Source organism: Pavona decussata, unplaced genomic scaffold (assembly GCF_977016875.1).
Source record: "Pavona decussata unplaced genomic scaffold, jaPavDecu1.1 SCAFFOLD_238, whole genome shotgun sequence".
Classification (NCBI taxonomy): domain Eukaryota; kingdom Metazoa; phylum Cnidaria; class Anthozoa; order Scleractinia; family Agariciidae; genus Pavona; species Pavona decussata.
In genome coordinates, this window is record NW_028145643.1 from 1,853,370 (window position 1) to 1,881,036 (window position 27,667).

The following is a 27,667-nucleotide window of genomic DNA, read 5'->3' on the forward strand; positions in this document are numbered from 1 at the left end:
TATTGACAGGATAAAGCTATGCATTTTTCTTTACATTGCAAAATTGAATATTTCAAGAATAACAATTGTTTCTCAAGTATTTTGAATCTTTTTTTTTCAGTTAATGCGTCTTTTTCGGAACGATTTTTAGAGAAATGTCCAACATTCCATTCACACGTCGGACATTACAAAGAGAAATTCGAATGTTCATTTCATTCTTGGAAATTCTGTTCACGCGTGACCTGGGTTGACTGTAAAATATAAACAAATCGTTAAGGTATAACAGTAACTGTTTGAGCAAAACACCAGCATGCATTTTATATATTTAAAGAACGTGTCGAACATTACTTGGAACAAGAACGATGGTTCTCGCTTTGAATAAAGATTGGTAGCTTGACACTTGACAGATCCAAGACAGCGCGGCCATGTGAGAAAATAAGTGAAGGAAGTTACAATTAAACAAATAACCTGAATTTGGCTACAAAATTTATAGTCCGACATTTGTTCTTGAACATTATTAAAGAGATTTAGAATCGCGCTTACGGCAAACGAGAACGGCAAACGTGAGATTCACGGTTGTTCTCTTGAAAAAAAAAAAAAAAAAATGAGCACATACCGGATGAGAATAGTGCAAAATCATTCTGGCTTTCGATGCTAACTCAAAACTGCTCAATTTTACCGAGAAACTTAAAACAGCGAGCAGGAAAAGAAGGATAAACATGGTCATATGGTTATTTCTGCCGTTTGCCGTACTGGCGTAATTTTAAATCTTTCTTTTATTTCGACTACTTCATGTCGCGAATTACAGCCTGATAACCTGAGAAAAGAAAAAATAGAAATGTTTGCTAATGGCTGTTTAGAAAGAAGAGTGAATAGATAAACAGTAGATAGCCTCAATGCCTGAGAATATTTAATAGCTAATAGTTGGCCTTATAAAAGCAGGATCAAATATTTTCTACAAAAATCGTTTCTGCTGTGTGGCACCCACATAAGATGATGCATAATGAAGTTTATGTATCCAGTGTATTTAATCAAAGGGTTATCCGCTTGATTGACTGTTTTTATGCAGATTTAGGTATCCCATCTTGTTGTGCCGAATGGAGACGATTTGGATATTTTTAACAGGTGTTTAATAGCCTTTATAAATTTATCTTTGGCATGCAATTAAGTTAAAACCAACCTCCTCTAACAGGAAATTTATCCAGTATTCCCTGGGGAGATATTCTCTCCACGAAAACGAAAATTGAAACGACACCATCTTCCCACGCTGTTGAAAAATGTTCAAATCTGTATTGACTTGAACTTGCTGTTATTTTGTTCTTCTTCACATAAAACGCAATACCGAATAAGAAAGGAGTTACTTCAAAGATCACGCTCTTGTTATTCACATTCATGGTTCTTGAACTTCGTAGGTATGCCTTCTTGGGAAAAGAACTTCAGAATTAAAATGACAATACCATCTATTTCCAGTTCCCACATACAAACAAAATTGCTTTCGAGGGTCTTTTTTTTTTCTTTTCTGGGCGGATTTTATATAGATAAATATATGAGATACAAAAATATCATATTCATTGAATCGGGACTTCGAATCCGTTGTAATCCTTTTGGTATGACATTGGCTGTCATTGGCTAGGAAGCACTTTCAAAACCGTTTAGATATACATATATGATATAATTCATTGTTGTAAAACCGTGTTTATATCTCAGTTGTAAACTCTACGCGCAACTGAGGAAGCTCGTGAGACCGAAACGTTTTTTACTAAAAATTTTTACCTTTTTTATGGTTCTGTTAATAAATGTTCGAAGGCTTCTTAGCAAGTGGGCGAGAGATCATACTGAGGCACTTTATAATTCAAAATCGGCGTGCGATATTCCTTAATCAAAGACTACATGAACCAACACTCGAAAAAGGAGCTTTTACCCTTTTAACACGATTCACGAGTTTGAAAAGGTGGCGAAGAAAAACATAGACAGTATTTACCTATTTTGACTATAAACAACAAAATAAAAGAAGACAACAGAATTTAAACAAAAATTACCTGCTCAAAAATTTGTTACCGAACATTCGTGTAAGAAATAACACGATGGCTTCTTTTCGAAAACGTTTCGTGTCGTTTATAATCAGCAGTGTAAAAACCTATTTAAAGTGCCAATTCGGTTGTAAGCGTTTTTCTAGCAGCTTACTGACCTTTAGATGATTGATATCTGTATCTGTTGATAGGTGTTTATAAATAGATCCTAAACTATTTTACATAAAACTCGAATCGGAAAATAAATGTGAAAAGCAATCTTTTACCTTCATCTCTGCTCTTGGTGTGTTCTCGATTCTACGTCATCATAACTATCCCATGATGCTCCTTATAATCTCATGTAATAAACGGTATCTCAAAACTATCCCATGATGCTCCTTATAATCTCATGTAATAAACGGTATCTCACAACTATCCCATGATGCCCCTTATAGTCTCATGTAACAAACGGCATCTCAAAACTATCCCACAGATGCTCTTTACTACATCATGTAATATAACCAACTATCCCATGATGCTCCTTACTACCTCATGTGATACACAGCATCTCAAAACTATCCCATGATGCTCCTCCCTACTTCATGTAAGACAAGACATCTCACTGCTATCCCATGATACTCCCTACTATAGAAGCATTCTTGATCAAGAGAGGGCATTGTCACTGTGAGGCCTTTACAGCGTTTACCTGTTTAGCTTTGCGTTTACCTGTTTAGCTTTGGTCTTGTCATCTTTACTTTGAGCTTGTAAAGCGTCCTTGATTTTCAACATAGAAGACAAAAAATCCCGTTTCTCTGATGAGGTAGAGTGTTTCTGAGAAGAAAATGAAATAATGTGGCTTACTAAACATTTTTTATTTATTTATTAAATTAGCTAATAAAGAAGTGCGAGACTCATACTACATGGAAATTCAGCTTCTGTTGATCATCCTTGATCCCCACCAAAGATGTGACACAGCTGGCCTGTAACAGGCGTGGAAACATGTTTCAAGCTTTGTAAATGTCAAACAGGCCATATTTTACAACACCTTAAGCCTATCTTTGATGACACTCCAAGGTTGTCTACCTTTATTTTAAGTCAAAGGCGGACTTTTAGTTACCTTTGATAACAGGACCAAGGTTTGGCAAAGAAGGCTGGCTCTTAGCAACATTTGACGCAGTGGCAAAGATGAGTGGCAGAGTCGATTTTTCGTGCAGTGTAAATGGCCAAATGAATTACTAAATTTAAAAGACAGCGTTTATCAAAACATTCCATCATACCTGAGATTTTTTTAAACATTTTTCAGAGTCTTTCTGAAGAGGAAGACCCGATGGGAGTTGTTTGACTCGCAGAGGAAGTTTACTGTTTCTCCGATCTTCTTCCGTGCGTCCAACATCAGTGTCATGGCGACCTAATCTGTTTCCTTCACCAGTTTTCTCGATTTTTCCTGAGCTAATCTGTGCTTCATATTGTTTTCTCCTGATACCAGGCTGTCCCTCGCTATTTTCAACAGTTTTTCTTCTCTCCTCAGTATGCGCGATTTTCTTGTAAGTTTGTTCCTCACTGTTGCTGTCTTTGGGAACCACGTTTTGTTGTTCATTGTTTTCTATTTTACAGTCACGAGTCCTTCTTCGTTCTTTGTGTTCCTTATTTGTAGGTACATTTTCTGATGTTTTCTGAGCTTTTTCCTTAACAGGCGTTTTATGAGCAACCTGTCAAGATATAACGGATAAGTTTGGCTTTTATATCCTTACCGGTGGAAGTTATCATAAATGTTTCTAACAGTGTCCAACTTTTTTTAAAACTTAACTGTCGATTAAATTAATTTTGTTTAGTCCTATTTTCTAAATAAATATGAAAAAATGACTGTACTAGCTTACAAAATGACAGACTGAGTAGTGGACAACGAACAGGCAGATTATTAACCGAAAATGACGCGGAGGAACTGGATTTCAATTTGCCCCACTTTTATGGGCCGAGCTTCATTTGAGTTGAATTTAGCTGCTACTGGGTAGACTGGGGTAGAGGTCTTATTGTAGGGAAAACTCGCGTTTTGATTGGTGTAGCGGAGTTTGTGATTAGAGCACAGACGCACGAATGACGTCCTTGAGTTGGTGTGACCGGCGCACGTGATCAGAGTCTAGAGTCCAGCCAGAGTGACTGATCAACAAAGTTTTGCAAACTGTTTTGGCTGCCTCGTACCCAGACGTCTCTCTCAGTATGCAAGCTAGTACGCAAAGGCAGGTGGGAAGGAGAAAGAAGGAGAGACTTTGCTTGTCGTCTGTCGCCTTCCCATAGTGCCATGCATTTCGCGCTCATTACGAAAAGGAAGGGCCAGTGGAGGAGGTAGCTGTTTTGGCGAGTAGCGGAAAAGATAGGGCAAATTTTCGCGAAAAGAAAAAACTGTCCTATGAAAAATCCGACGAGGACCATTGCAAGTGACCTCAACCAGGTTAAAATAGCTAGAACTTTGTTGAGATGAATAGAAATCCAGTAATTGCGGGTAATCGATCACAAATCGCAGTGAAGCGACTTACATGCTGTAATATTTTACGGTCAAAACGGGAAAGCTGATGATCAAGTTTCCCGGAGTCAGATGACTGAAAAAAAGGTTCTTCACGAAAAGGATTCTGGGAATGTGCGGTAGCCTTAACAGGTGACTAAAACAGGTGGTGAAAAGGCACAATGAAATGATCAGAAAAAACACAATTCACAATTTGGTTCATTTCAAGAGCAGTGAGTACTGTGAGAAAAAGTGATGAACATCCTGGCCTGTTGCAATATTAGAGCAGTGCCAGCCGCCTTTAAATATGGAAATGCTTTCATACATTTTGTGACTTCAAAAGCTCCAAAGTGTTTCAAATCGTGAAGAAGTAAATAAGAGATCCTGGACAGAGGCTTACCTTGTCAACCTGTATCGGAGCCGGTTTACCTCGTTCGTGCCGTGTTCTTGTCCACTTCTCCTTGTTCAAAGTATTAACATTTTCATCACCCTCCTCGTTTGTCGGGTTGTGAATTCTCTGCCGTATTTTTGCGCGGAGCTTTTCGCGTACCGAGTTTTTCGCGCTCAATAATTCCCTTTTGCTTGAAGTCTCAGCGGGTTTCATCATGCTGGAATTGTCCTTCCTCTTTGTGTTAAATTTCTTGAGCCATTCTGTATATGAACTAAACTTGTTATTTAGGGAGGTGTGTATAAAAAGAAAGTAAATAAGCAACTAATCAAGCCCAAACCACTTGAATGGTGTGTGACGACATCACGGCAGATATGTCGTGTCAAATGGGTGGAATACAAGAGTTACGAAAAGTTTTGCATTCGACGAAGGAGAACGTTTTCTGATCCGTTGGTTATCCTGTGATTTCGTGACGCGGTGTTGGAGAAAAACGCTCCAAAATTTAAAGCGACCTTATTAAAGCGAATTTTTCTAATTGATATTAATTTCATAAAGAGACACCTCCCATATGTAAAACTAACCAGCTTCCAGCCAGGGTATCGCAAAGCCATTTGCTTCCAGCCCTGCTCAAGCGCGAACTTTTTGCTTCACTGCGAGTCTTTTATTCCATAAAATGGGCAAAGAAAAAAAAGTTTCATTTGAGACCTTACGTTCCGGTTTCCCTGGTATCCAGTAGTTTTTTGCTCGTCTTTATCTACTTCTCCCTGCCCACAGCCGGTTAGTATCGAGGCTAGTGTTTTCTAAACAACAGAACACAAATGAGGAAAACAGAGCTAATTCTCCTTTCAAATCGAAGCCTAAACATATTTTAAAGCAGCTTTGTCAAACACGGTATTAAATATTCCCTTCACGGGAGTAACCCAACGAATCCTGCAAGCAGAGATGCCTGATTTCATCATGTTAAACCTGGTGTATTTGATAAATGAACTCCGAGCGAAAATAACATTCGCCGGGACTAAGTGAGAAAGGGTTGGAATTGGGGACTGACAAACTTTTCTTTTCGGTCTCAATATACAACAGCCCGGTACAGTGTCCTGGTACTGGCTTGCACACAACAGCAATAACGTAGAGTAAGCTTGTTTTATTTCCTACCTTTCATAGTGCTTTAAAATTTCCCATCTAGTTTTATTTCGGCACAAGAAATGTCTCCAATAATTATAACTACCTAACTTCTCCTTATACATGCAGTCGGATTAGCGACCTGACAATAAATAATCCTTCCGACTAAAAGACTTCGAATTCCATGGTACGATACTCCTAAAGAGAGCTTTTCTAATAAAAATGTTTGTCTACTTCCTGAAGAAGAATGGACACCGTGAGAACTCTTACTCAACACAAGAGGACTACTTGCAGGGACTTAAACTGGTCCCAGTCTCGTGTAATTTTGAAGGGATACGCTTATTTAGTTTTTGATTGTTTTATTTTTATTTGGTAGCTGGGACAAGTCGCAAGAAAAGTACACACTATTGACCAAGGGTCAAATGCAATACGAGGGAACAAGTTCCCGCGAATTGTCCACGAATTCTAACAGTTTGAATTCGTCGGACAAGCTGCAGGGTTCCAGTCCTGCGAAACGAAAATGGGCTTTTCTCACGAAGGAACTTTATCCCTGGGACTTTTTGCAAGGAAATTTGTTTGTGTGCGCCAACCTTTATTGCAGTCGTAAGCGCCTCGGCGCTACGTCCCGGTTATCTAAAGTTCCTAAGAAGAATTCAAGGGTTACAAGAGGGATTTCCTCCATGCAAGAACGAGGCAATTCTTTTGAAACTGTTGCGGCACTGCTTCAAGCTAAAAACAGCTGACCAAGCGCATTTCATTTTTCAATTTTCTTGTTGAATTCGTCTCGACAAAGTAGCTGGGGTAAGAGTTGCCATGGCGATGGAGACAAAATAATATAAACTCTCTTTTCGTGTACATGCCTCATTAAGACATAGAAAGGCGGGACATCCAATCCAACGAACGGAGAAAGATGGCGGCTGTCGTTTTACCACAATACCTTGCGAACCTAACAGCCAATAAGCAAAGAAACTTTTTCTTTTTTTTCCGAAATTTGTCCCTGTAATAACAACATTGTATATACTAGGAAGGAATTATGGGTAAATACACCGCTTACCGGTCGTTTCACTACAAAGTCGTTTCGCTACACTGCAGTTCAGTCGATTCGCTACGTTATAAAATTTACATATTCTCTAGTGTTTGAACTCAATTTACTTCTCATGCAAACACTGCGAAACGTAGAAACTAAGATAATTTTTCACCCGAACTCACTTTAACAACGAGAAATAATCACATTTTCATACTTAACGGGGTAGCGAAACGACCGTGTAACGAAACGCCATCCGTGTAGCGAAGCGACCGGATTGCAATGTACCAGTAGCCATTTTTTTCCGTACGGTGGATACTCCACCTTCTCCAAAACAAAGTCAAAGGTAAGATTTATATATAACAGTTATTTTTTATCCTCAGTTATTAATCTGTAGAGCATATATGCTTTTTTTATCTTTTGTCCATCGATCATATCACCGTCCTTTGGTGTCGAATTTTTCAAGCAGTGCATTCATACGCGCCTCTACTCTTTCACAGTTCGCTTCAATGGCGGACACGTTTGATGTAAAACTGGCTTCCAACTGAAAGAAACGAACGAAAACTTGATTTAGAATAATACTGAATTCACTCTGTTTCACATACATGAAGTCGCACACCAACGACAAGCAACAGAGGAGCAGGAGACACTCAACTGACCAACATGGCATTATTCCAAATAAGGGGGAGGGACTTGACAAAACGCTGGAGGGGTTTCAGAATCTACTTCCTGAAATTCTGCACCCTGTTTCATGGTAAAGGAGCTGTATTCTGGAATGAGGAAACACACAAAGATCCCTACACACCCACTAGACATGACATTTTGTCATTAGTTTCTAGATTGCCATAATTTTGGGAAAAAGCCTCCTTTCAACCCGTTTAGCCGCTAGCTGCTGGGTTGTTCAACATTTTGATATTCTTTTGTCTGCATTCAAATTAGCCCTACTAGCCCCGTTCAAGGTAGAATATTCTTTTGAGGTTTTAACTCAGGGATGAGGTTAGTAGGGTTAATTTGAATGCAAACAAAAGGATATTAAAATGTCAGCCATGCATGTTTGTATAAGGTCTATACAAACAGTAGATCAGATATGACATCAGGCATCAAGATCATGTTCCTTCCATCATTTAACATTTTAATTATTAACATAGCCATACCCTCTTGCATTGTTTGTGTTGCATTATATAGTAGAGGAAGGCACTGCATTAACAGTGAACAAATACTAACCTCGTTCAGGAGTTTTGCCTGGCCTTGCATCTGGCTGTTCAGTGTGGACTGGGACGAGTCCAGCTGCAGTAATGACTGACCAAACTGGCTTGCTACAGGATGAAAATAAAGAATATGTACACAGTGGCTACTATATTTATCTATCATACTTGATCTATTCCTCTTGAAGTAAGTATAAGCACAATGAAAGTGAAAAATGTAAAATGATAGCCTGCATAACAAGTGTTTCAGTGGGGTCTTGTGCTTTTTTTTGCTTTTGACTACGTGGAAAATGGGATGAGCGAAAATAAACGAAGAGGGGGGGGGGGGGGGAGCCTTTCTCCGTTTGCTCTCTCTTGTCCAAATTTACACGCACTCAAACAGTGAAAAACAACAAACTTCTACTGAAACACTTCCTACACAGGATAATTAAATAATGAAATATGTTTCAAGTGCAGAGGAAAGATTTAGCTGTGAAAGAGATTGGCCAACAAGGGCAATAGCACATGGTGTTTCACCACAGCAACAAGACTGACCAACATCCAACTTCTTCTTACAATATCAAATCATTGCCAGGCTCGCAAGAAGGGAGCTTATAGAAAATCATCAGCTGGGAGATATTGTCTTCACATTTACCACAAAACTTTAGTGATCAACATCAAATTTCTCCTTACAAAATCAAATCATAGTCAAGCAGACAGTTAAGGAGAATATAGAAAATTATCAGCCAGGGAATATTGTCTTTACATACCACCAAATTCTTATTATCAAATTATGTACAACTTTTCCTTACAACATCAATACATCATCAAACAAACAGATGGTGAGAATAAAGAAAGTCATCTGTAACATTACTGTTTGTACCTTGTTCATGGAGAGCTTTCAAAGACTGTAGTCTTGTTATCTAAAAGAAAAAGAATTCATACACAAATTAAGCTCTGTGTTACCGGTAGTTCAACATTGTTATATGCATAAAGGGAATGTATTATTCAAGAATCACGGGAATTGAAAGCTTTTATTTTAAAGGCCAGTGTCCCCTTTTTTAGCGTCACCATGAATAGAGAAAAAAAAGTATTTTTATTGATGGAAACGTTAAAATTATGGCCCAATATTGTTAACAATAACACTACTGTTGGACCAGGATGGAAATGGATTGCAACTTGAAAACATTGGCCATTGCAATTTTTTCATGCTTTTATTGTGTATTTTGAAGAAATAACTAAAAACTGATTGTACATTTGTTGTTCCCTGGAGAAGTCACTTATGGTTACCGTATACCTTCAGAGGTGTCTCGCATCCAAGCGATGTAGCACATCTGTTTTAAACTGTAGATACCTAAACCCCTATATCAAATTAAAGCTTATAACTGGCTATCAAACTATACCAAGAATTTCAAAACTTGATGTACTACATTGCTTGGACACAAGACACCTCTAAAGGTATACAGTAACCTTTATAGTTTCCACCTGGTCCTCTAAGAACAATTTAAAGGTGTCAAATATTTTAACATTTTTGAACAAAACACAGTCAAAATCTCCATAACATTGCCCCTTTAAATTTCCACTGCATGTGTCATTACACATCGCCCATAAGTCCTAACCATGTTTCTTTACAACAATAGTGTTCGGTTTTGTTTTAATTTGTACTTTAATGTTAATTTTCCCCAGGTCTCTCGTAACCCTTGCTACCTTTTTACTATTTTTCTTGACTAGATGAATCTAATTGAATGCTTACCAGATCTGGAACAACATCTACAAAGGAATCCCACTTATTTAAAACATCGTAAAGTTCTGCCACCTAACAACAACAACAAAATAAAAAAAGCACTTCTTGTCACAATTTATTTATTGATAAAGACAGAGATATTACATACATACATAAACATATGTCCTTTATTTTATACAAAGGTCAGTAGTGGCAACTGTGGCACTGATGTCAACCTACAACTACCTGTAAAACCGTGTCTAAGTAATAACTAATTTTATTTCCAGTTGAAAAAGATATAGCCCAGGCCCTAGTTGTTCAAAGAGCGGATAACTGTAACCACTGGATAAGTCACTATCCAGCGGAGCAAATGTACTCCAACCAATGCTTTTGGCAAGTTTTCCAAACAATCCCATTCTTAAATTTCACATATGCTTCTACTCTATTCACAAATTATAGGACTATCGTGAAAATCTTGCACACATTTTATCTGAAGGATAGCGGACTATCCAGTGGATAAAATTATCCGCCGTTTGAACAACTGGGGCCAGCAGATTAGCCGGACAAGATTGTAAAGTAGATGGTGATTTTTGCCAGCTGCTGGCGGCTACTTTTGACAACCCTGAGAAACGTAAGGGAAGGAACATCAAGTATGAAAAAAAAAAAAATAAGTAAAAAATATATAAAATTTGCAACGTCCTTATTATGATTAAGTGTGGAGCCCTGAATATGGAGCTCAGTTAGTTTTTAAGTGTCACAATAGCAGCACAGTAATGTAGTATTTAGCGAGTTGTGTGTCGGATCTGAAGATCCCCGGTTCAAGCATCTCCTGTAAGTTTCAGATGTTTTTCACAGACAAGAAAGTTTGCTCCACATTGCCACATCAGTTTTGTGAAAATATTTAGAGCCGCAAAAATTAATGAGTAAATGATTAACCGTTTTAAAAGCCCTGATCAATCCTTTAACAGTGATCAGCACCAAATTTCTCTTTGTAATATTGATGCTTATTCAACCTCTGAGGTCATCATTCCATTATTTAAAACTAAAACAGGGCAGAGATCCTTTCCCTACAGAATTGTTAATAATATGGAATAACTTACCATCTGAAATTAAGCTTAGCCAGTGTTTGAATAGTTTTAAGTGTGATTTAAGAAAGTACAGTCGAACCTGTATAAAACAGCCACCATTGGGATTTGAGGAACTGGCCGCTTAATAAAGGTGGCCGCTTAATACAGGGTCACTAAAAATACTCACTGGGCGTTGTCTAATGTCAATTTTAATAGCGTATCATACAAAAACACTTCACGCAAGGTAACAATAGGAAAACCAACACTCGTTCAAGCGATAGATACTTTAAACAAAGTTCAATGCCAACTTGTAACTTACGGTATAATAAACATAACATTGTGTAAAAGTACTATGCAATAAATTGTCCTCTACTCTTCTACAGTATACATCGCTCTATTTCTATGACTTACAGTTACAACAAAATATCTCATTCCGTCAGTTCATAGTTGTTACGCTCAATGTTCAATGTCACATGGCTGAAGAACAAGCTAATTAAAGAGGAATTTCTTGCTAAAGAGTGAAGCATATTCAAAACAAACTTTTTTTAGCGTTCGTGTTATGGTACTGTACTTCAGCACATTGCGGACATCTGAAAAGCATGCACCATATTAAATGGCCGAGTATCAGCTTACAGTAGCTCTGTACATGCTATTTCTTTATAGTGATACTGGATCGCATTTTAAACACAATAAAATACCGCATAAAATAACATATGGCTTAGTATCCATTCAAGGGTGGCCGCTTAATACAGGTAAAAATAACAAAGAAAGACAAACATAGGACTGCTACAGGGTGGCCGCGGCCGCTTAATAGAGGTTGCCGCCTAATACAGGTAACAAATACAGTGTTTGTATGAGCGAACAATCGGGACTTTGAAAACTGGCCGCTTAATAGAAGTTGGCCGCTCAATACAGGGCCGTTATATACAGGTTCGACGGTACCTCCTGAAAGACTTTTTATGATGAGCTACCCCATCACCAATTTTTAGCTAGTTTTTTAATTACTTAAACTGATTATCATTTGAAATATTTATTTATGTATTGTAAATTGTCACTGAAAACCCCCTATGGGGAGTGTCCATAAAGTATTGTATTGTATAGTATTGTATGAGAATTAAGGATATGATCACCCAAGGTGAATTTGTTTGCCCCATTACTTTAATAAGAAAAGTAAGGGGGCAAGATAGGAGAATTTGTTATTTAATTTACAGGTTAAAGGGTTAAAAAACAGCAACTAATCAGCGTCAATAACTTCCCAAACACTAGAGGAAAAGTATTCATATCATGAATGACAAAATAAGTTAACCCAAGAACCGCAGAAGAGCACAAAGCAAAAGTTATTCCATGCTAAACTAAACAACATCTTCTTTGATTTATTATCAATGTTACCTTATTTTGTTTAGCGGCATTCTCAGCTTCTTCTTTCTTTTCTGTTAGAGCACTGACATGATGTAATATGCCCTGAAAACAAAAAGAGCCAGTAATTGCAGAGCTTGGGGAACAACCAGATATTTTTGCATATTGCCCTCAATTCCTTTATGAAACACTACCCTGAGATGTTTTCGTCATCAGTTACTGTTACAGTTATAGCTTTTTCTGCGCACCTAATTTTCACCTACTTCTGTTTTATTTGTTTATGCTACGTCTTTCATACCTTTCGCCCCCACACCTTTATAGATCATTATGTATGTAAATAGCCTTTCTGTCACTCCTTTTACCCTTTTTAAGCCAGTTTTCTTTGCATAAGTTTTTTAGTGTGCGCATCATTTTCAGTATTGTATAGTTGTGTCTTGCCGTTCTTCCCGTCCTGGTTAATTTACTGTAATATCACCGATAAGGTACGTTCTTATGTTAGTCGTTCGTTTTCTGTTGTTCCTCAGTTATTTATTTCCATGTCGTTACTTGTAGTATTTTTAACATCTTTTATGTAAATCTTTGTCTTTCAAGAACCGTTCTGGTACGGATTTGTTTACTGTCGGGATGTGTTTGCAATGGTGAAGATATCGAATAAAGTGATAAAGTAGAGAGCTGAGTGTAATAATTAGCAGCGGCCACAGTTCAACTACACTGGAGTGGTATTTATAACAAAATTGGAACAATATTTCTTTGGATTCTGTTTTTGGGGTTTTTGAAATGACACTTGGATCCTGGTGACACTTCACCTATAAAGCTAAACTGACATCTACATTCATGTCTATAAATTACTACAATAATAACAACAACAACAACAATGATATTTACAGTCAATTCATGTCACGCATGACCAGTATTTCCAAGAATGAAATGAACATTCAAATTTCGCTTTGTAATGTCCGACAAGTGAATGAAATGTTGAACATTTCTCTGGGAATCTTTCCGAAAAAGACGCATTAACTGAAAAAAATATTCAAAATACTTGGGAAATAATAATACTTGTTATTCTTAAAATAATTAATGCTGTATGTAAAGAGAAATTCATAGATTTATACCATTAATAAACTAGGAGATTTCTACAGGAACTCTGAAATCTCCTTGGAGATGTTCAAAATTTCAAAACTCTGTTCAAATTTCAAAGATACCAGTCACGTATGACGTGGATTGACTGTAATATTTACAAAAAAGACATGTTAAGTTTCTTCTTATATGTTTAAACACCCTGATTGTTTGATTGTTATGGAGTGGGCATTCCAAAGTTTTGCGCCATAAAAGGGAAAGGCCTGCTGTCCGTAAGGCTCCAAATAGACCTTATTCCAAAATGGCTACCATTTTAATATTTTTTGTTGCTATTCATATTAACCCTTCTTACCTCGTTCTTGAGCTCAAAAATCAAGACTATTTTTCCTTTAGCGGGCAAAGAAGGGCTAATTTGATTGCAAGCAAAAGAATATTAAAATGGAAGCCAGTTTGGAATAAGGTCTATAGGCCTGAGGACTGTTAGGGTCAGCTGTTACCTGTTACCGCAATGCCAAACCTGGCTTATTTCAAACACAGTTACCTCCACTAACAAGCACACCTAAATTCAAGCCCTCCCAAAAATAAACGCCAAAATAACATCCTTGAAAACAAGCCCAGGGGTAAAATTCAGGGCCAAGCTGTTCGAAACCGGATGAAGCTAACCCTGGATTAGTGTGAACCTTGATTAAGTTTAATGACTAATCAATAAACTTTTTTCCAAATGATTTTTGTCCCTCAGTTTTGCAGTAGACTTTTTTCCATTAGCTTAAAATTAGCTTTTAAAACATTTTCAGTGAGCAAGGTGAAAACCTTGGTTAACTTTTAATTGTGGATTAGCATAAATCACCTTTTGAACAACAAGTCCAACTAAATTAGAAGCTTCCTACCTGTAAACGTGCATCAATGTGCTCAATGTGATTAGCATCTAGCAGAGCAACTTTGGCCTCTAGAGCTGCTGCGGCAGCCTGTAAAAAAAATGTGATCTTTCAATCAAAACATTATTAAAAACTCCATGCTAAACTACTTAGTTCTCACATATTTTTTTCAAATTTATGCACAGCAGAATGAATTTAGGTCTAAGTCAACGTATTTTGGTATAAAGATGGACAAAATGAGGATCACAAACAAATGCCAGTGTTTTTGGAGATGAATAAGGACGATTTGCATTTGTCTGAACTGACTGAGTCAAGAATTGACTTTATTATATCTCTCAGTTAGGATACACAGTATGATTGGTCAATTTTGCAGGCTGTATTTCACTGTATGGCCTGCTAAACTTCAACTAGTTTCCTTCCCTGTGCACCTGATTAAGGTGGCCGAATACCGTTTTTTAGTGTTAGAAGACGTTATTTGGAAACTATGTATTTCTGGACGCCCAAAATTGGTATGTTGTAAGACTAACTAAGAAAGAATGTATTTTTGTACGACTTGTTGAGCTAAGTACCGTTTCCATGGCAATGCAGCGAGCTATTAAACGTCCATAAATAGTAGGTTTCCTTTATTTTTAGAAAATGTACTCATTAGATTTTTTCTATTTTTTGTATCCAGAAAAACTCACAAAACACTGACACAGTTGCACTATTTTCATGTAATTTTAACAGAGAGCTCTCCTGTAAATATTGATTTTGCATTTTGATGTTTTGTGGAGATACCCTCTGTTAGATTTAGGTTTCTCTTTGTAGGCCAGTTACGCTTTTAGAGAACTATTTTCAAGCCAAATTTCACGAAATTCTAATGAGCAGTTCCTTAGAAAACAGTTCATTTCCACAAAAACAACCAGTTGGTTTCATGGCAAAGATTAAAAGCATGCAAAAGGTCTTGGTGAATGACTTTTTTGCTCGGAAAGAAAAGAAAAAGAGTCCAGAAACGAGAAACTTAGTTATTTAGGATCAAAACTTAACTTTATTATCCATTTCATGTGAAATTGAGGGATCACTTCATCGACCGCCGTATTTGCGTACCACAACCCTAGCGAGCGCTTATTAGCATCACTAACAGAATCTGTAAAGCGCACGCAAACTGTGTTCGGCCAACTTAACCTCAGAGATATAATAAATATCTTACTAAACTCTTTGAAAGAAGAGCATAACTGGAAACATTGTCTGACATTTGTTTAAAATGAGAAGAAAACATTTAGCACTTACCAACAAGTTTTTCTCTTTAATTTCGAGATCAGCAGTTATTGCAGACTGTAAAATAACGAAGAGGTTTTTTGGCAAAAAATACATACATTCGACAAAATAAATGTATGATTCATAAATTATGATTCATTGATGGTTTAGAGGGTTTTTTATTTGAGTTTTATTTCCTTGGTTGATACCATAAAATTACAGGAAAATTTTTTTTTCTGGAACAAAGGTCAGACAAAAGAGGATACTTATTTGCCAAAGACTCAAAGCACTTGTACAGTATCTTGAAAACTGTTCAAAAGATGGCCACCACACTTTACCTGAAATTTCTGTGGAAAATGTTCATGGCACGTTCTCAAAAGTTCTCAATTTGCCTCTGTGAACCTATCTTCAAATGAATTTTATGCTGAAGTGGCTGAAAAGTGGCTGAAAAGCCAAAAGTAGCACTTTTGGCTGTTTCTGATGTCATGGGAACTACAAGAGATCTTCTAATGGCAGAACCAAGATGGTAGATTTTTGAAAATTACAATGTAATTCCTGCATTGTGTAATGCTGTATGATCATCACTCTGCTATGAATGAAATTTAAATTATTATTCTGTGTAAGTCATAATAATTATTATGGGTATCAAAACAAGGTATGGGGATCAGGGATGGCGCATTGATGAGAGCGCTTGCCTCCAACCTTGGTTCAGCGCGTCAATCCCTTGCGCCAACGAAGCGACAACAATAAGATTGCATCAATTATACCGACACATTACTTGTATCGGCTCGAACAGCGAGCGGCTAATCCGACGCTTCGCTGACTTCATTGTTCAGCGAAACAAAAGGTTTCTTTTGTTTCTCGTTCAACAAAAGATCTCCAAAGGAGGCGGCTAGGAAAACTGAGTTTTTTTTGCATACGTTATTTTTCGAAAACGAAGAGTAAACCAACGAAAAAAAATACAGGGCAATGTTTGTTGACTAAAACGAAGCCTACATGCAAAAATTGAGACAAATCCGGAAAAAAAAAAAAAAAAACCGGCCTAAAATTCGACATAGGTCGGTTATGCTCTCAGCCCTTCAATTGACACCATGTGGGTTGAGTCTTCCCTGCTCCAAGGGTTTTTCTCTGGGTTCTCCAGTTTTCCTCCCTCCGCACAACAACAAATGTTTCCAAATTCCAATTTAACCTGGAGTACACAGTCACCTTTGATCCAGGTCCTTGCAGCTCCATGGGTAAACAAATTCCATTTACATTATTTTTACTACTTACCAAATGAGTCGGATCACTGCCTAGAACAGACTCAAGCTTCTGTACTCTCTGCTCCATTTCACTAATCTGAACACAAAGATTAAAGGTTCAGTGGCATAAATTCAAAATTTTGAATCATGTTGCATAAACTGACCATTAGCACTCTTCTAACAATCAAATACAACACAGCTCAAATGTGGATGTGCCTGCGACTAGACTTGCCTACAGGTCTAGTTCAGGGATTTTTTCTTGAAGGAACATGACAAGATAGGAACCACCCAGGCCTGTAAGACCAGAAATGTGAAGTGTGGGACTTTGGGAAAGTCTGGGTTGAAATGTGGACACAAGCAAATATTTTCTTTGCAAAGTGAGATTTTCATTCTGCAGGATGAGTTAAATAATTAATTTTATAGCATGGACACAACATCTTCATGGCACAATAATACTTGATTCCTGAATATATAACCACACCAAGAAAGGTCAATGAAAATTCCAAGGGGAAGAGGATCCTGATACCCAAACTTTTTAAAGGAAGAATTTTGAAAGGTCTGGGATTGCAAACAAAAACTATCCACCAAGGTAATGAAATTTTTGTTTGACAAAAACATTACTCTTAAATTTGGTCACGTGCATAATTTAATTCCAGCACTAGCTGCTGTATGTTGATCACAACACACTCTACTTATTTATTTATTTAATTATTTATTTATTTATTAAAATGAAATAGACAATAAGTACACATCGTAAATTATTGGAAAAATATTCTGAGCCCCCAGCAGGAATCAAACCCACAACCTTCCAATAACAAGTTTGGATGCTCTAACAATTTAATGGCACAAACTAATAAGCATGCTATCTATACAATGACACCAATGAAGCATACCTTTGATAGCTGGTTAAATTTAGCATGTTCTGGTTTGTAAAACAGTTCGTACGTAACACAGCTGTCGTCACCCTACAAACAAAGGAACAGTTATAACTTACAATAACAATACAGGCCAATCCTGGGAATCTCCCAAAATGTTTCAGTAAATACCTATATCTGTCAAAATTACATGTGTATGTATCAGATGGACTTGTATGTTACAACACACTTCTCATCTTAGATCTCTAGGATTGATTCAGCTGCTTTTGCACTTTGGTAAGCGTGCCCTTCCCTCCCTGGCCTGAACAGTTTATTCTATCAACACACTTTACTTTGAGCAAAGATTTTGGTTGCTTCACAAAGAAATTTTCCCTCAGCCAGAAAGAAAGTTTCCACTTCATAAGACATCAATTCTTGCTGTTACCTCACCTTTGTTTGTTTGCCACCCATTGCCTCTGCCATTTTAAAAGCTTCAAGTTGAGTCTGCAAGCGTCTGAAAAAGTGATAAAAAACAAATAAGATATTTTTAACTGACTTGGTCAGCTTTGGCCAGTGATAAGGTCAGGTTTACGAAGCTTATGTAAAGTGTTGCAAAGAGTGAAAAGTGGAGTCAATGCAAGTAACATATTCAATTTTGAACAAAATGCTAACTAAACAAGAAATAGCTTATTACTTTTCTAGAAAATGCAAGTGACCTGTACAAAAGAGATATTGATGCTCAACCAATATTTTTGTATACAAGACTGAACCAAGTCAAGCGAAGCATTGATAGTTGTGAACAAAAGAAATCAGTCAAGGTTCCATATCTCCTTTGTGTAGAATGCTTGCATCTTCGAGAAAAGTAATGTTTTTTCTTGTTTTAAATAAGCAACTGATAGGCCATTTACACCACAGGCAAAAAAAGGCATGAACCTGTTTAAAAGCGGTACAGTACTCATAATTTTTGTAAAGAAATACCTGTGCTGTTTTGGGTCCATAGGCGCCCATATATATGTATGGACCCAAAACATCACAAGTATTTCTTTCAAAACATTTGGGTACCGTACCATTTTTTAACAGATCCATACCATTTTTTGCCTGTCATGTAAATGGCCCTTAAGTGTTGAACATGACAACTAGTCTCTGTGCAAACATGGGGCTTATTTGGAGCAATAGTTTAGAACTGATAGATTTGATGTTGATAATTCAAAGGACAAGCTGACCACGAGAGCAGGAAAAGCCCTCTAAACTATAACAAACTGGAAGGTTAGCAGCCTAGTGTTTTTTACAGTACTGGTCATAAATTTATTGAAGGGTTTGGTAGAAAACTATGCTAACTGAAAATTTGACCACAACATCCAAATTTCTCCAAATAAGTTCTAATTTGACATACAGATCCAATATCAAGTAAGAATCGTAGTTCCATATTTATTGATCTTAGGCTAAAATTTGCTCAAATGGCAGTCGATTTTTTGCCGCTTCTACTAATTTATTAGCCAAGATTGGGTAAATGTCATAGGCTAACTCTTTGAAGATAAAAGATAGACATGGAACTACTTTGTTCTTATCTGATTGAGTCTGTTTGCTTAATAATAGAGTTAATTTGGAGATATATGAATTTCACAGCAAAATTTCCACTTAGCTAGCATAGTCCTTGACCAAACCCTTCAATTCTAATCATCACCAAAACCATCATCATTATAAGTTACCGTTAAATGATTGCAACTTACTCTGACAATCCAGCTTGAGGTGCTGACGCCACTGTCAAAGCCTATTACGAGGAAAAGCATAAAACCATACACTAAATGTTACTCAACAGTCATTTCATCAAAGTGAAAACCAAAGAAATTGATAACTGAGTTTAATCGCTTGTCTCAGGATTGAGTCACATTGATGTGGATCGCGACGTTTCGACCGCTATACTGCTGGTCGACTGATTGCGTAACAGTATAAGTAGCACCTTGGTTTGTGTTGATTGGTGAAGAGAAAGAAATAATTATTGTTCTTGCCAAGTTATGCATGGAACTTACTTAGTTAAACACCAAAATTTTTAAAAAATATACAAAACCAGCGAGATGTGTGCAACAAAAATGAAAGTGACGTTATTCATAAGTTTTTAAAATGTTTTGGGCATAGGCCTTTATTAAATGTGAGCAATAATATTACAATAGAAATTGCAAATTGTGCAGTTCTAGAAAATATCCATACCTACCCCACGGAAGGTCATCAGAAATTCCTAGGGGGAGGGGGCTCTCAAAAGTCAAAATTTTAAAAGCAAAGTATGAAGCTAAACTGGAATTTCCTAGGAGGAGGGGGGATGCAAAACAAAAAACCTTCCATGGGGGGAGTATGGATATTTTCTTAAACTGCATATTATATGAAAAATACAAAAGATAATGCAATAAACAGATGGGAGGCAGTGAAAGAGGGGATATGTTCAATTGGACTTACTTCCTTTCCTAGGGCATTTACCAGATGTAAATCTTCAAGCTATTAATTAAAAAGTAAAACGATAGACATCAGTTAAAGATAACGAGAAATCAACCAGGCCATAACATAAAATTCATCATTAATAACATAGCGCATGTGCTTCCTAATCTAATTCCTATTGGTGTCATCATGGTAAATTTCTCAACATATCCACGGCTGGGCGTCCATCAGATGACGTGTGCAAATCAGATGGGGAGTATGCGCACACTATGTTATAAAAAACTTTCTACAGAGAGACAACACCGTAAAAATGTATATTTATAAGAGCTTCTCAAAGTTAAATGAAACATTAAAAACCAATATGAGAAACCACTTTCACCTTTGTGTTTTTGTACAGCACATTTAGAGAATATTGTAATTCAGGAACAAAACCTGTTTTCCAGGAATCACTATTTAGTAATACTTTATTTTCACTGTGTTATAAAAGAATTGGTTCATGCTTTTAGCTGCGCATATATCAAGTCATGGATGCACTTGGGAAGTTTGGAGAGCACTAAAGAAGCTAGAGTTGCTCTCAGCGAACTCTTACGCTTCTCTTGTGCTCTCCAAACTTCCCGCATGCACCCATAACTCTTCATACACTTACTAAGCATGAACCAATTCTTAACTATCATTGCAACATTAAAGTGCACCTAACCCAAAATTTTTTTCGCTTAAATAAATCTTTGCACCTGTTCGAAACGTATTGAGCCTTTTTGCGCTTTTTTTCGACCAAATCTTGACTTTTTATAGGCTGTAAAAGTTACAAAATCTAGCTATAATTGGTCCCATGACAGAGCTAGTAAGGGGCATGGGTCTATTCCTTACTTGACGTCACAAACTGCTTTGCATGCATTTTCACAAAGACTTAATACAATGCAAATCAGTTTGTGACATCAACTAAGGAATAGACCCATTCCCCTTACTAGCTCGGTCATGGGACAGATGATGGCTAGATTTCGTAACTTTTACAGCCTATAAAAAGTCAAGGTTTGGTTAAAAAAGGCGCTAAATAGCGCAATATCTTTCGATAAGCTGCAAAGATTTATTTAATCCCAAGAGTGCCATATGGCACAAGAAGTCATTACGTGCTCAATATTGGGTCAATTTGTATCAAATTTGGACACCAAACAGATCTTGGTGAGATCTACACAATGAAAGCATAAAATCTTACCCCTCTCCTACATAAGACATGATTAACCACCCCTCCATTTTTTGCAACTTTTTCCTCTTACACTTTTAAGACCAAGTCACCATTTCACAAGAAACTATGTGCTGAGATCTGCAAATTAAGCTATAGTTTAGGGGTATACCCAGTGTATACGAGAAGTGAGATGTATTTTAAGGTTTATATTTTCTCGTTTTAAACACTTTTCATTCTTTTCTGTTACTTCCTTTGTCTTAGCTGGAATGATTTATACAATGCTCCAGATAAAACCTTTTAATTGGTGTATTATTGTTGGTGTAGGGGTTCACAGTTGCCGTTTTACAAAAATACGACATTTCCCATGGGAGTGAAAGGGTTAAGAGAAAAAAATATTTTGGGGTTAGGTGCACTTTAATACTCAAATATGCAATAACAAGAACTTTGCTTTATTGACAATAAAATATTACATGATATTTGCAAACAAATTCATGGCTGTACTGCAACCTCTTAAGTTAGCAACACAGCAATTTATGATGCACTCAAGGATAGAAAGAAAAAAACAAAAAGGAAAAAACGTAGTGCATGACCAAGATCTTATATTTTGCATTGTTTATTTAACTCCATTTAACCATGAACCACCCAAGCATAAAATCTTTACTGCCTGAAATAAGACAATTTGGCAGTGACAATTTCCATTTCAGACAGAAAAGTTTTTATATAGAACCCATTTCTTACCTATTTTTCTTTCTTTCTTTATTTATTTGTTTATCTACAGATTCTCCAATGGCAGATAGGCCAACAAGAGGACATTGCATCCCTTACAAGGTCTGTCTCCCCATTCCACACCACAATAAAAAGTTGTGTTTTTTAGCCCACAATAGGACATTTTCGCTATGGCGTCATTTTACTATAACTACCAGAATCCTTCTTGTGTTTGTTTTCTCTTGCTAATTAGAGCTATTGTTTTTTGCTGTCCACTGGGATTAAAAAATTTGAATTTGAAAAGAAAACGAAATGAATTCTGGTAGTTGTAGTAAAATGATGCCATCATGAAAATGGCCTATTCACATAAAAAAGTTAACAGGAGCATGCCTGTAGAAGATTACTGTGGCAGCATTCCTGTACCCTAAACCTTTTTTTTTTTTTAATGCTTACAATTAGCTTTCAAATATCTCCTTTTTTATTTCAACAATACAGCACCATACCTGCTTTTGAAGTGTCTGAACCTAAAATGATGAAAAAGAAAACAAATCAAAGTTGAATTGGCAAAAACCTTTTGCAAAGCAACAGCCCATGTATAGGTGATGCTCTTCTTTAAGCAACTGAGAAATCAAAAATTAATTCTGCAGTGTAAATTTGAGGAGACGGTAACTGTAAATTTGTACTGTGTGTACAACATTTCCTTGCTTAAGCTACACGACACAACATTTCATGTACCCTTCTCTCCTTCAGTCAGCCTAGTATGATATTTAGATATTACTGCCCAGGTATTTGGCCCAGATACATATAAAAGTATTGACAAAGTTATTTTCTGTTATGTTATGGGTGAACAGAAGTGAACTCATGTCAACATGTCAAAACTCAAAATATTTCTTTCATCTGGGCTACAGTAGATGAGCTTGGTCAAGAAATTTCTAAATGAAAAAAATGCCATCTGTAATTTGCCACTCCACAAAACTATGAGAAATCTCACAGACTGAGGTATTGTGGGATTGTTGGGGTGGAGAGAAAATTAAAATGCTTCACCTAAAAGAATTTTTTTTTGCAATCTGTAAGTCATACAAGACTCCCCAAAGTTTCTGGAGCAGGGAATTGAAAAATAAGCACGCCTTGTGCAATTAAATTGTGTTTTAATTCCTCTTGGTCATACATGAGGTACAGAAATATTAGATCACATATCTATTAAAAGAATATATGTGTTTGGTGCGTGAATGATGTCAACCTTATTCTCTAGTTTTTAATACCATATCACTCACACACTCAAAGACTGGCTAGTTTACAATATCTAATGGCATTACAAATCCATAAGAGATTATCTATTCATTCAAAATCCAGAAAATAACACTGAAATAACACTACCTCTTGCACCAGAGAAACTGCTGAAAGCTTCTTCTCCTCATTTTCATCCTCAACTGTTCCCTGTAAGAGAATTTACTTTTTTAAATATTTTGATGAGTGTTAGGGCACAGAATCTGACAATGAACTTTCTAAAATTCTTTACTGTGAAAAATACTATGAACTCCAGCAAATAAGAATCATACAATCAAACAGAAACCACCAGCTAAGTACAAAAGCTCAAATTTTGGCGAAATTTGTTTTAAAAAAATTTACACTTCAGTCATGAGAAAGATTTTAAATGTCCTTCAATGAACATAAGCAAAAACTTAAATTATAGTAGTAGTAATATAGTAGTAATATAGTTTTACCTCTGAATCATTAATTTAATATGGCTACATACATGTACCTTCAGTCATACCGGATAAGTTGAGGTTTAATTTTTATTTTCCTTTGTTTTTGTATATGGTAGTGTTGATAACGAGTATAAAACAAACAAACTAAAAGTTGAACTAAGGATAAAATTGAACCACAACAGATATAACAGCAGAACTTGAAAATTATGACTTTATTTCTTTCAAACAGTTACACTCATTCCTTTAATTTGCACAGGTCTCAGGATTTTGCCAGAAACATATACCATGACCAAAAAAATTCCATCAATGAGCCATACAACATTACTATAATAAAACATTTTGTCATGCAAGTTCCTTTGGAACTGTGGATTAAATTTCATATGCTTAAATTTTATGATGCATTAACTATGTACAAAAATAGATACTAAATGCCATGCATAAAAAGAAACATTGAGAGTGCATGTACAATCCATTCCCAACCCCACCACCGATAGCCAGACACTTGATGATAGTTTCAGCTGCCTTGTGAGTAAGTTTTGCAGTCAATCCACGTCATGTGAGACCGGTATTTTTGAAATTTGAATGGAGTTTTGAAATTTACATGTCAGTTTTGAACATGGCCAACAAGATTCCAGAGTTCCTGTAAAATTTTCCTAGTTTATTGACGGTATAAAGCTATCAATTTTCCTTTACATTACAGCATTAAGTATTTCAAGAATAACAATTATTATTGTTTCCCAAGTATTTTGAATCTTTTTTTTCTGTTAATGCGTCTTTTTCGGAAAGATTTTCGGAGAAATGTTCAACATTCCATTCAAATGTCGGACATTACAAAGGGAAATTTGAATGTTCATTTCATTCTCGGAAATACTGGTCACGCGTGACGTGAATTGACTGTAAGGATGTTGCCTTCTTTTGCTACTGTGCATGCATTCTGTGCATCTTGGGAAAGTCAGAGAAACTCTGATTTCTTTTGGACAGTGCTGACTAAATAAGAGGCTTTATTTGCGTGGTATATGAGTATGTGAGAAAAGAAGATCTTAGCAAGTGTTATTGAAATCCAAAATGAAAATTGAGGATATTCGAGCGTTTTTCATGCACTGAAATATGAACCCCTCCCTTTAACAAGACTAATTTTTTGCCAGGTTCTCTTTGATGCAAGCATGTCTTTGATTTCACTTCAAAGAAAGACTCATAACACCTGACTCAGTTAAAACACACCTTAATCTGCTCAAGTTCCTCAGCCAATTCTCTTATCTCATGTTGAAGTCTGTTGAATTTGTTCTGCGGTGTCTCCTTGGTCATTCCATCTCCTAACATTTCATACTCAGTTTTTGTGACATAGCCTTTCATTTGCTGGGGGCCAGACCGTCCAGAAAAATCTGATAAAGACCAACAAAATATAATATAATTTACTAGATTCAACAAGTACAAAATAAAATACTGTTGGAAACTCAGTTTGTGAGTCAAACCTCTGTGGCCATGTTGGTAAGAACTAAAGCATATCCATTCATTTTGCAACAACAAAATTTGCTTTATTTTTAAATGCTATGTCCTTGGTGTCTAGGACAGACTACTAACTAAAATCATATTAGATAGAAACGGATTAAGGATTTATTGGCAAATAATAAAATATTGTATTGCGTGTATTACATGTATTACATGTAATTTTCTTGCTGGGCTGTGAAAGAAATTTGGTTTGCTGAAGTAAAAGAGAAACCTTGGTTCAAAGGGCAGCAAGCTTGGGGAACAAGAAGGACAATAGTCCTTGTTTAATAACTTTAAAAATAATTTCATTCCATTTCTATCTCATTACATGAGTGCTAAGTACTTTGAAGTACTAATAATATTGCACCATACAAGTTAGGTCCCTTCTGTAATAATAATTAATATATTATTATTATAAGCACTTCCTTTACTTTCTTCAATACACACTGACAACAACAACAAGACATTTACATGCCATTAGATTATAAATGAATATGGTAGACAGTTTACCCAAAGCATATCCCTATTGGAATAAATGTGATGGAATATTTTCAGCCTGGTGAATAAATAAGACTGTTGTATTATTCGGTAAGTGACAAAGGGATACTCGGAAAAAAATATGAGTGCTCCTTTCAGGAGTCGAACCAAGGACTTTCTGATTACTAGTTTGGATGCTCTACCACTGAGCTACAGGAGACTCATTCCAATCCTCGCAGTACACAGGATGTTTGAACGTGAACGTAGTTCAATGGCCTTAGCTCCCACGAGTCTACTGTAGCTCAGTGGTAGAGCGTCCGAACTAGTAATCAGAAGGTCTTAGGTTCAACTCCTGCCTGATAGGAGCACTTGGATTTTTTTTCCGAGTATGCCTGTGTCACTTACTAAATTCTCATATCCCTATTACTTACCAATATTAGCTGAATCCAAATACTTGCCACTGAACTTCTCAAATGCTTCATTAGTATCTATCTTCAACAAGTGAATATTTTCATCTCCATTTTGTACCTAAAAATTAACACGAAGAGTTAATTTATATCTATTATTCTACCTCTATTTTTACACATACACTGTAGATACCATGAAAATTAAACCCTAAGTTCATTAGCAGATCCATAGTATTCATTGCCTCAATCTCCAAATCCTAATCCTATTTCAGTCTAAAAATATATAATTTTGCAACATCTGCCTTCAGTCCTGGTGCACATTTCATAAAACTCCTGAAAACATTTTACCAGAAATTCAATTTTCAATAATTTTAGAAGCTAACATCACAAAAACTTCAAAAGATTAAAAAGCAGATTGGACTACTTTGTAAGAAAAACTACCACTGTCCCTAAAAAGAGAATTTGAAAAATACTTCTCGTGCTCAAAAACCCTTTGGGAACCTTGAGAAATGGACCCATAACCTCTAAAATCCAGACCCATTTTGAAACCTGGCCTCTAAAATCCATGAAAGTTTCAGACTTTTTGACCAAGATGGTTAAAATCTAGGTACACTCATTTTAAAAATCACTCAAAACCATACACCTTAGAACAGGGCATATACCTTACATTATTTTAAGGAAGCATGATCCCACTCCCCACCGTGGGAATGTTTCAGAATATTTTTACACATTTCAGCCCTCCTGGCTCTTTTTTCTTTGCAAAAGGAGAGAGACATGGTCCTACTCCTAACTTCAATCAATCACTGTGCATGCTTTGCATACAGTGATATAATAATGAGATCTTCAAAAACTACTTTCAGGGGCCATTGTTATTGAATCAGTCATTCACTTTTTGTCTTTTTGTGTTGTCGTTCGTTGCTGACCACACCCACTGATAATCCTGAATATGAAGGGTTGCTGTCATGGTAAATAAATAATAAATTAAAGGAAAAATCCTGTCCTTGAGAAAACTTCCCAACACCCCCCTCCCATCACCCCAAACCAGAAAAACCCAAATGCAAATTCCACTAGACCAAAAGATGAATTTGTTTCAAACTCCTCAAGTATGGTACATGGTCAAATGCCCAGGGCATACCATAAGGAGGAGGGGGGTATGGAAGTCAATTTACCAGGGAGAACTAAGTGATCTCGGTTTAGTTTATATTTTAAACTTATTAAACTTTTAAAAATTTTAAACTTATTCCCCCAATACCGATGAATCGCCGTTTTGTTCTGATTTATCCACAACATCAGGAGTTTCAAACACGTCTGGCTGGTTATCCTAGATTGTTAAGTCAAAAAAATATATTTCAGAAAGACGATCTTGAATACAAAATTAATTAAAGACTTGGAATTAAGATAGCTTTGACTCGCTTTGAATGTACTACAACAGAAGAAACGAGTAAAAGTAAGAGTCAGCTTGGCTAACGAGTCACTAAAAGACAAAAAGAAACTGTAAATTAGGCCAAATAATACTTACAATGCCCGGTAACTCGGCATATTTGCTGCGAACAGCCATGTTTAGGATCTCTTCACGACTTAGTAGCCTCTCCTGGTATCATAATTATCGCTGACTGTCATGACCGAAGGCTCAGTA

The 27,667-nt window shown here is 36.5% G+C and overlaps 2 protein-coding genes across 3 annotated transcripts in view; both read right to left on the reverse strand.

Annotated features, from left to right (window-relative positions):
- Positions 1-5,110, reverse strand: part of LOC146457716 (E3 ubiquitin-protein ligase TRIM45-like) — a 29,259-nt gene extending 24,149 nt beyond the window's left edge. For both annotated transcript variants that reach the window (XM_085091673.1, XM_085091672.1), the window contains exons 1-3: positions 4,889-5,110; positions 3,266-3,697; positions 2,715-2,819 (exon numbers count right to left, since the gene is read on the reverse strand). In XM_085091673.1, coding sequence (XP_084947799.1) covers positions 2,715-2,819; positions 3,266-3,697; positions 4,889-5,095 — 744 coding nt within the window. In that variant the 5' untranslated portion in view covers positions 5,096-5,110. The remainder of the gene's footprint in view (positions 1-2,714; positions 2,820-3,265; positions 3,698-4,888) is intronic.
- Positions 5,111-6,002: 892 nt separating this feature from the next.
- LOC146457717 (dynactin subunit 2-like) lies at positions 6,003-27,637 on the reverse strand. The gene is made up of 18 exons (XM_085091584.1): positions 27,551-27,637; positions 27,284-27,352; positions 26,056-26,152; positions 24,881-25,041; positions 23,328-23,387; positions 22,454-22,474; positions 20,084-20,122; positions 19,363-19,403; positions 18,083-18,146; positions 17,672-17,743; positions 16,810-16,875; positions 15,571-15,615; positions 14,314-14,391; positions 12,383-12,454; positions 9,957-10,019; positions 9,087-9,126; positions 8,244-8,335; positions 6,003-7,563 (listed from the first exon to the last, which is right to left on the reverse strand). The coding sequence occupies exons 1-18, from the start codon at positions 27,587-27,589 to the stop codon at positions 7,456-7,458; spliced, it is 1,227 nt and encodes a 408-aa protein (XP_084947710.1). The 5' UTR covers positions 27,590-27,637; the 3' UTR covers positions 6,003-7,455.
- Positions 27,638-27,667: the final 30 nt, after the last annotated feature.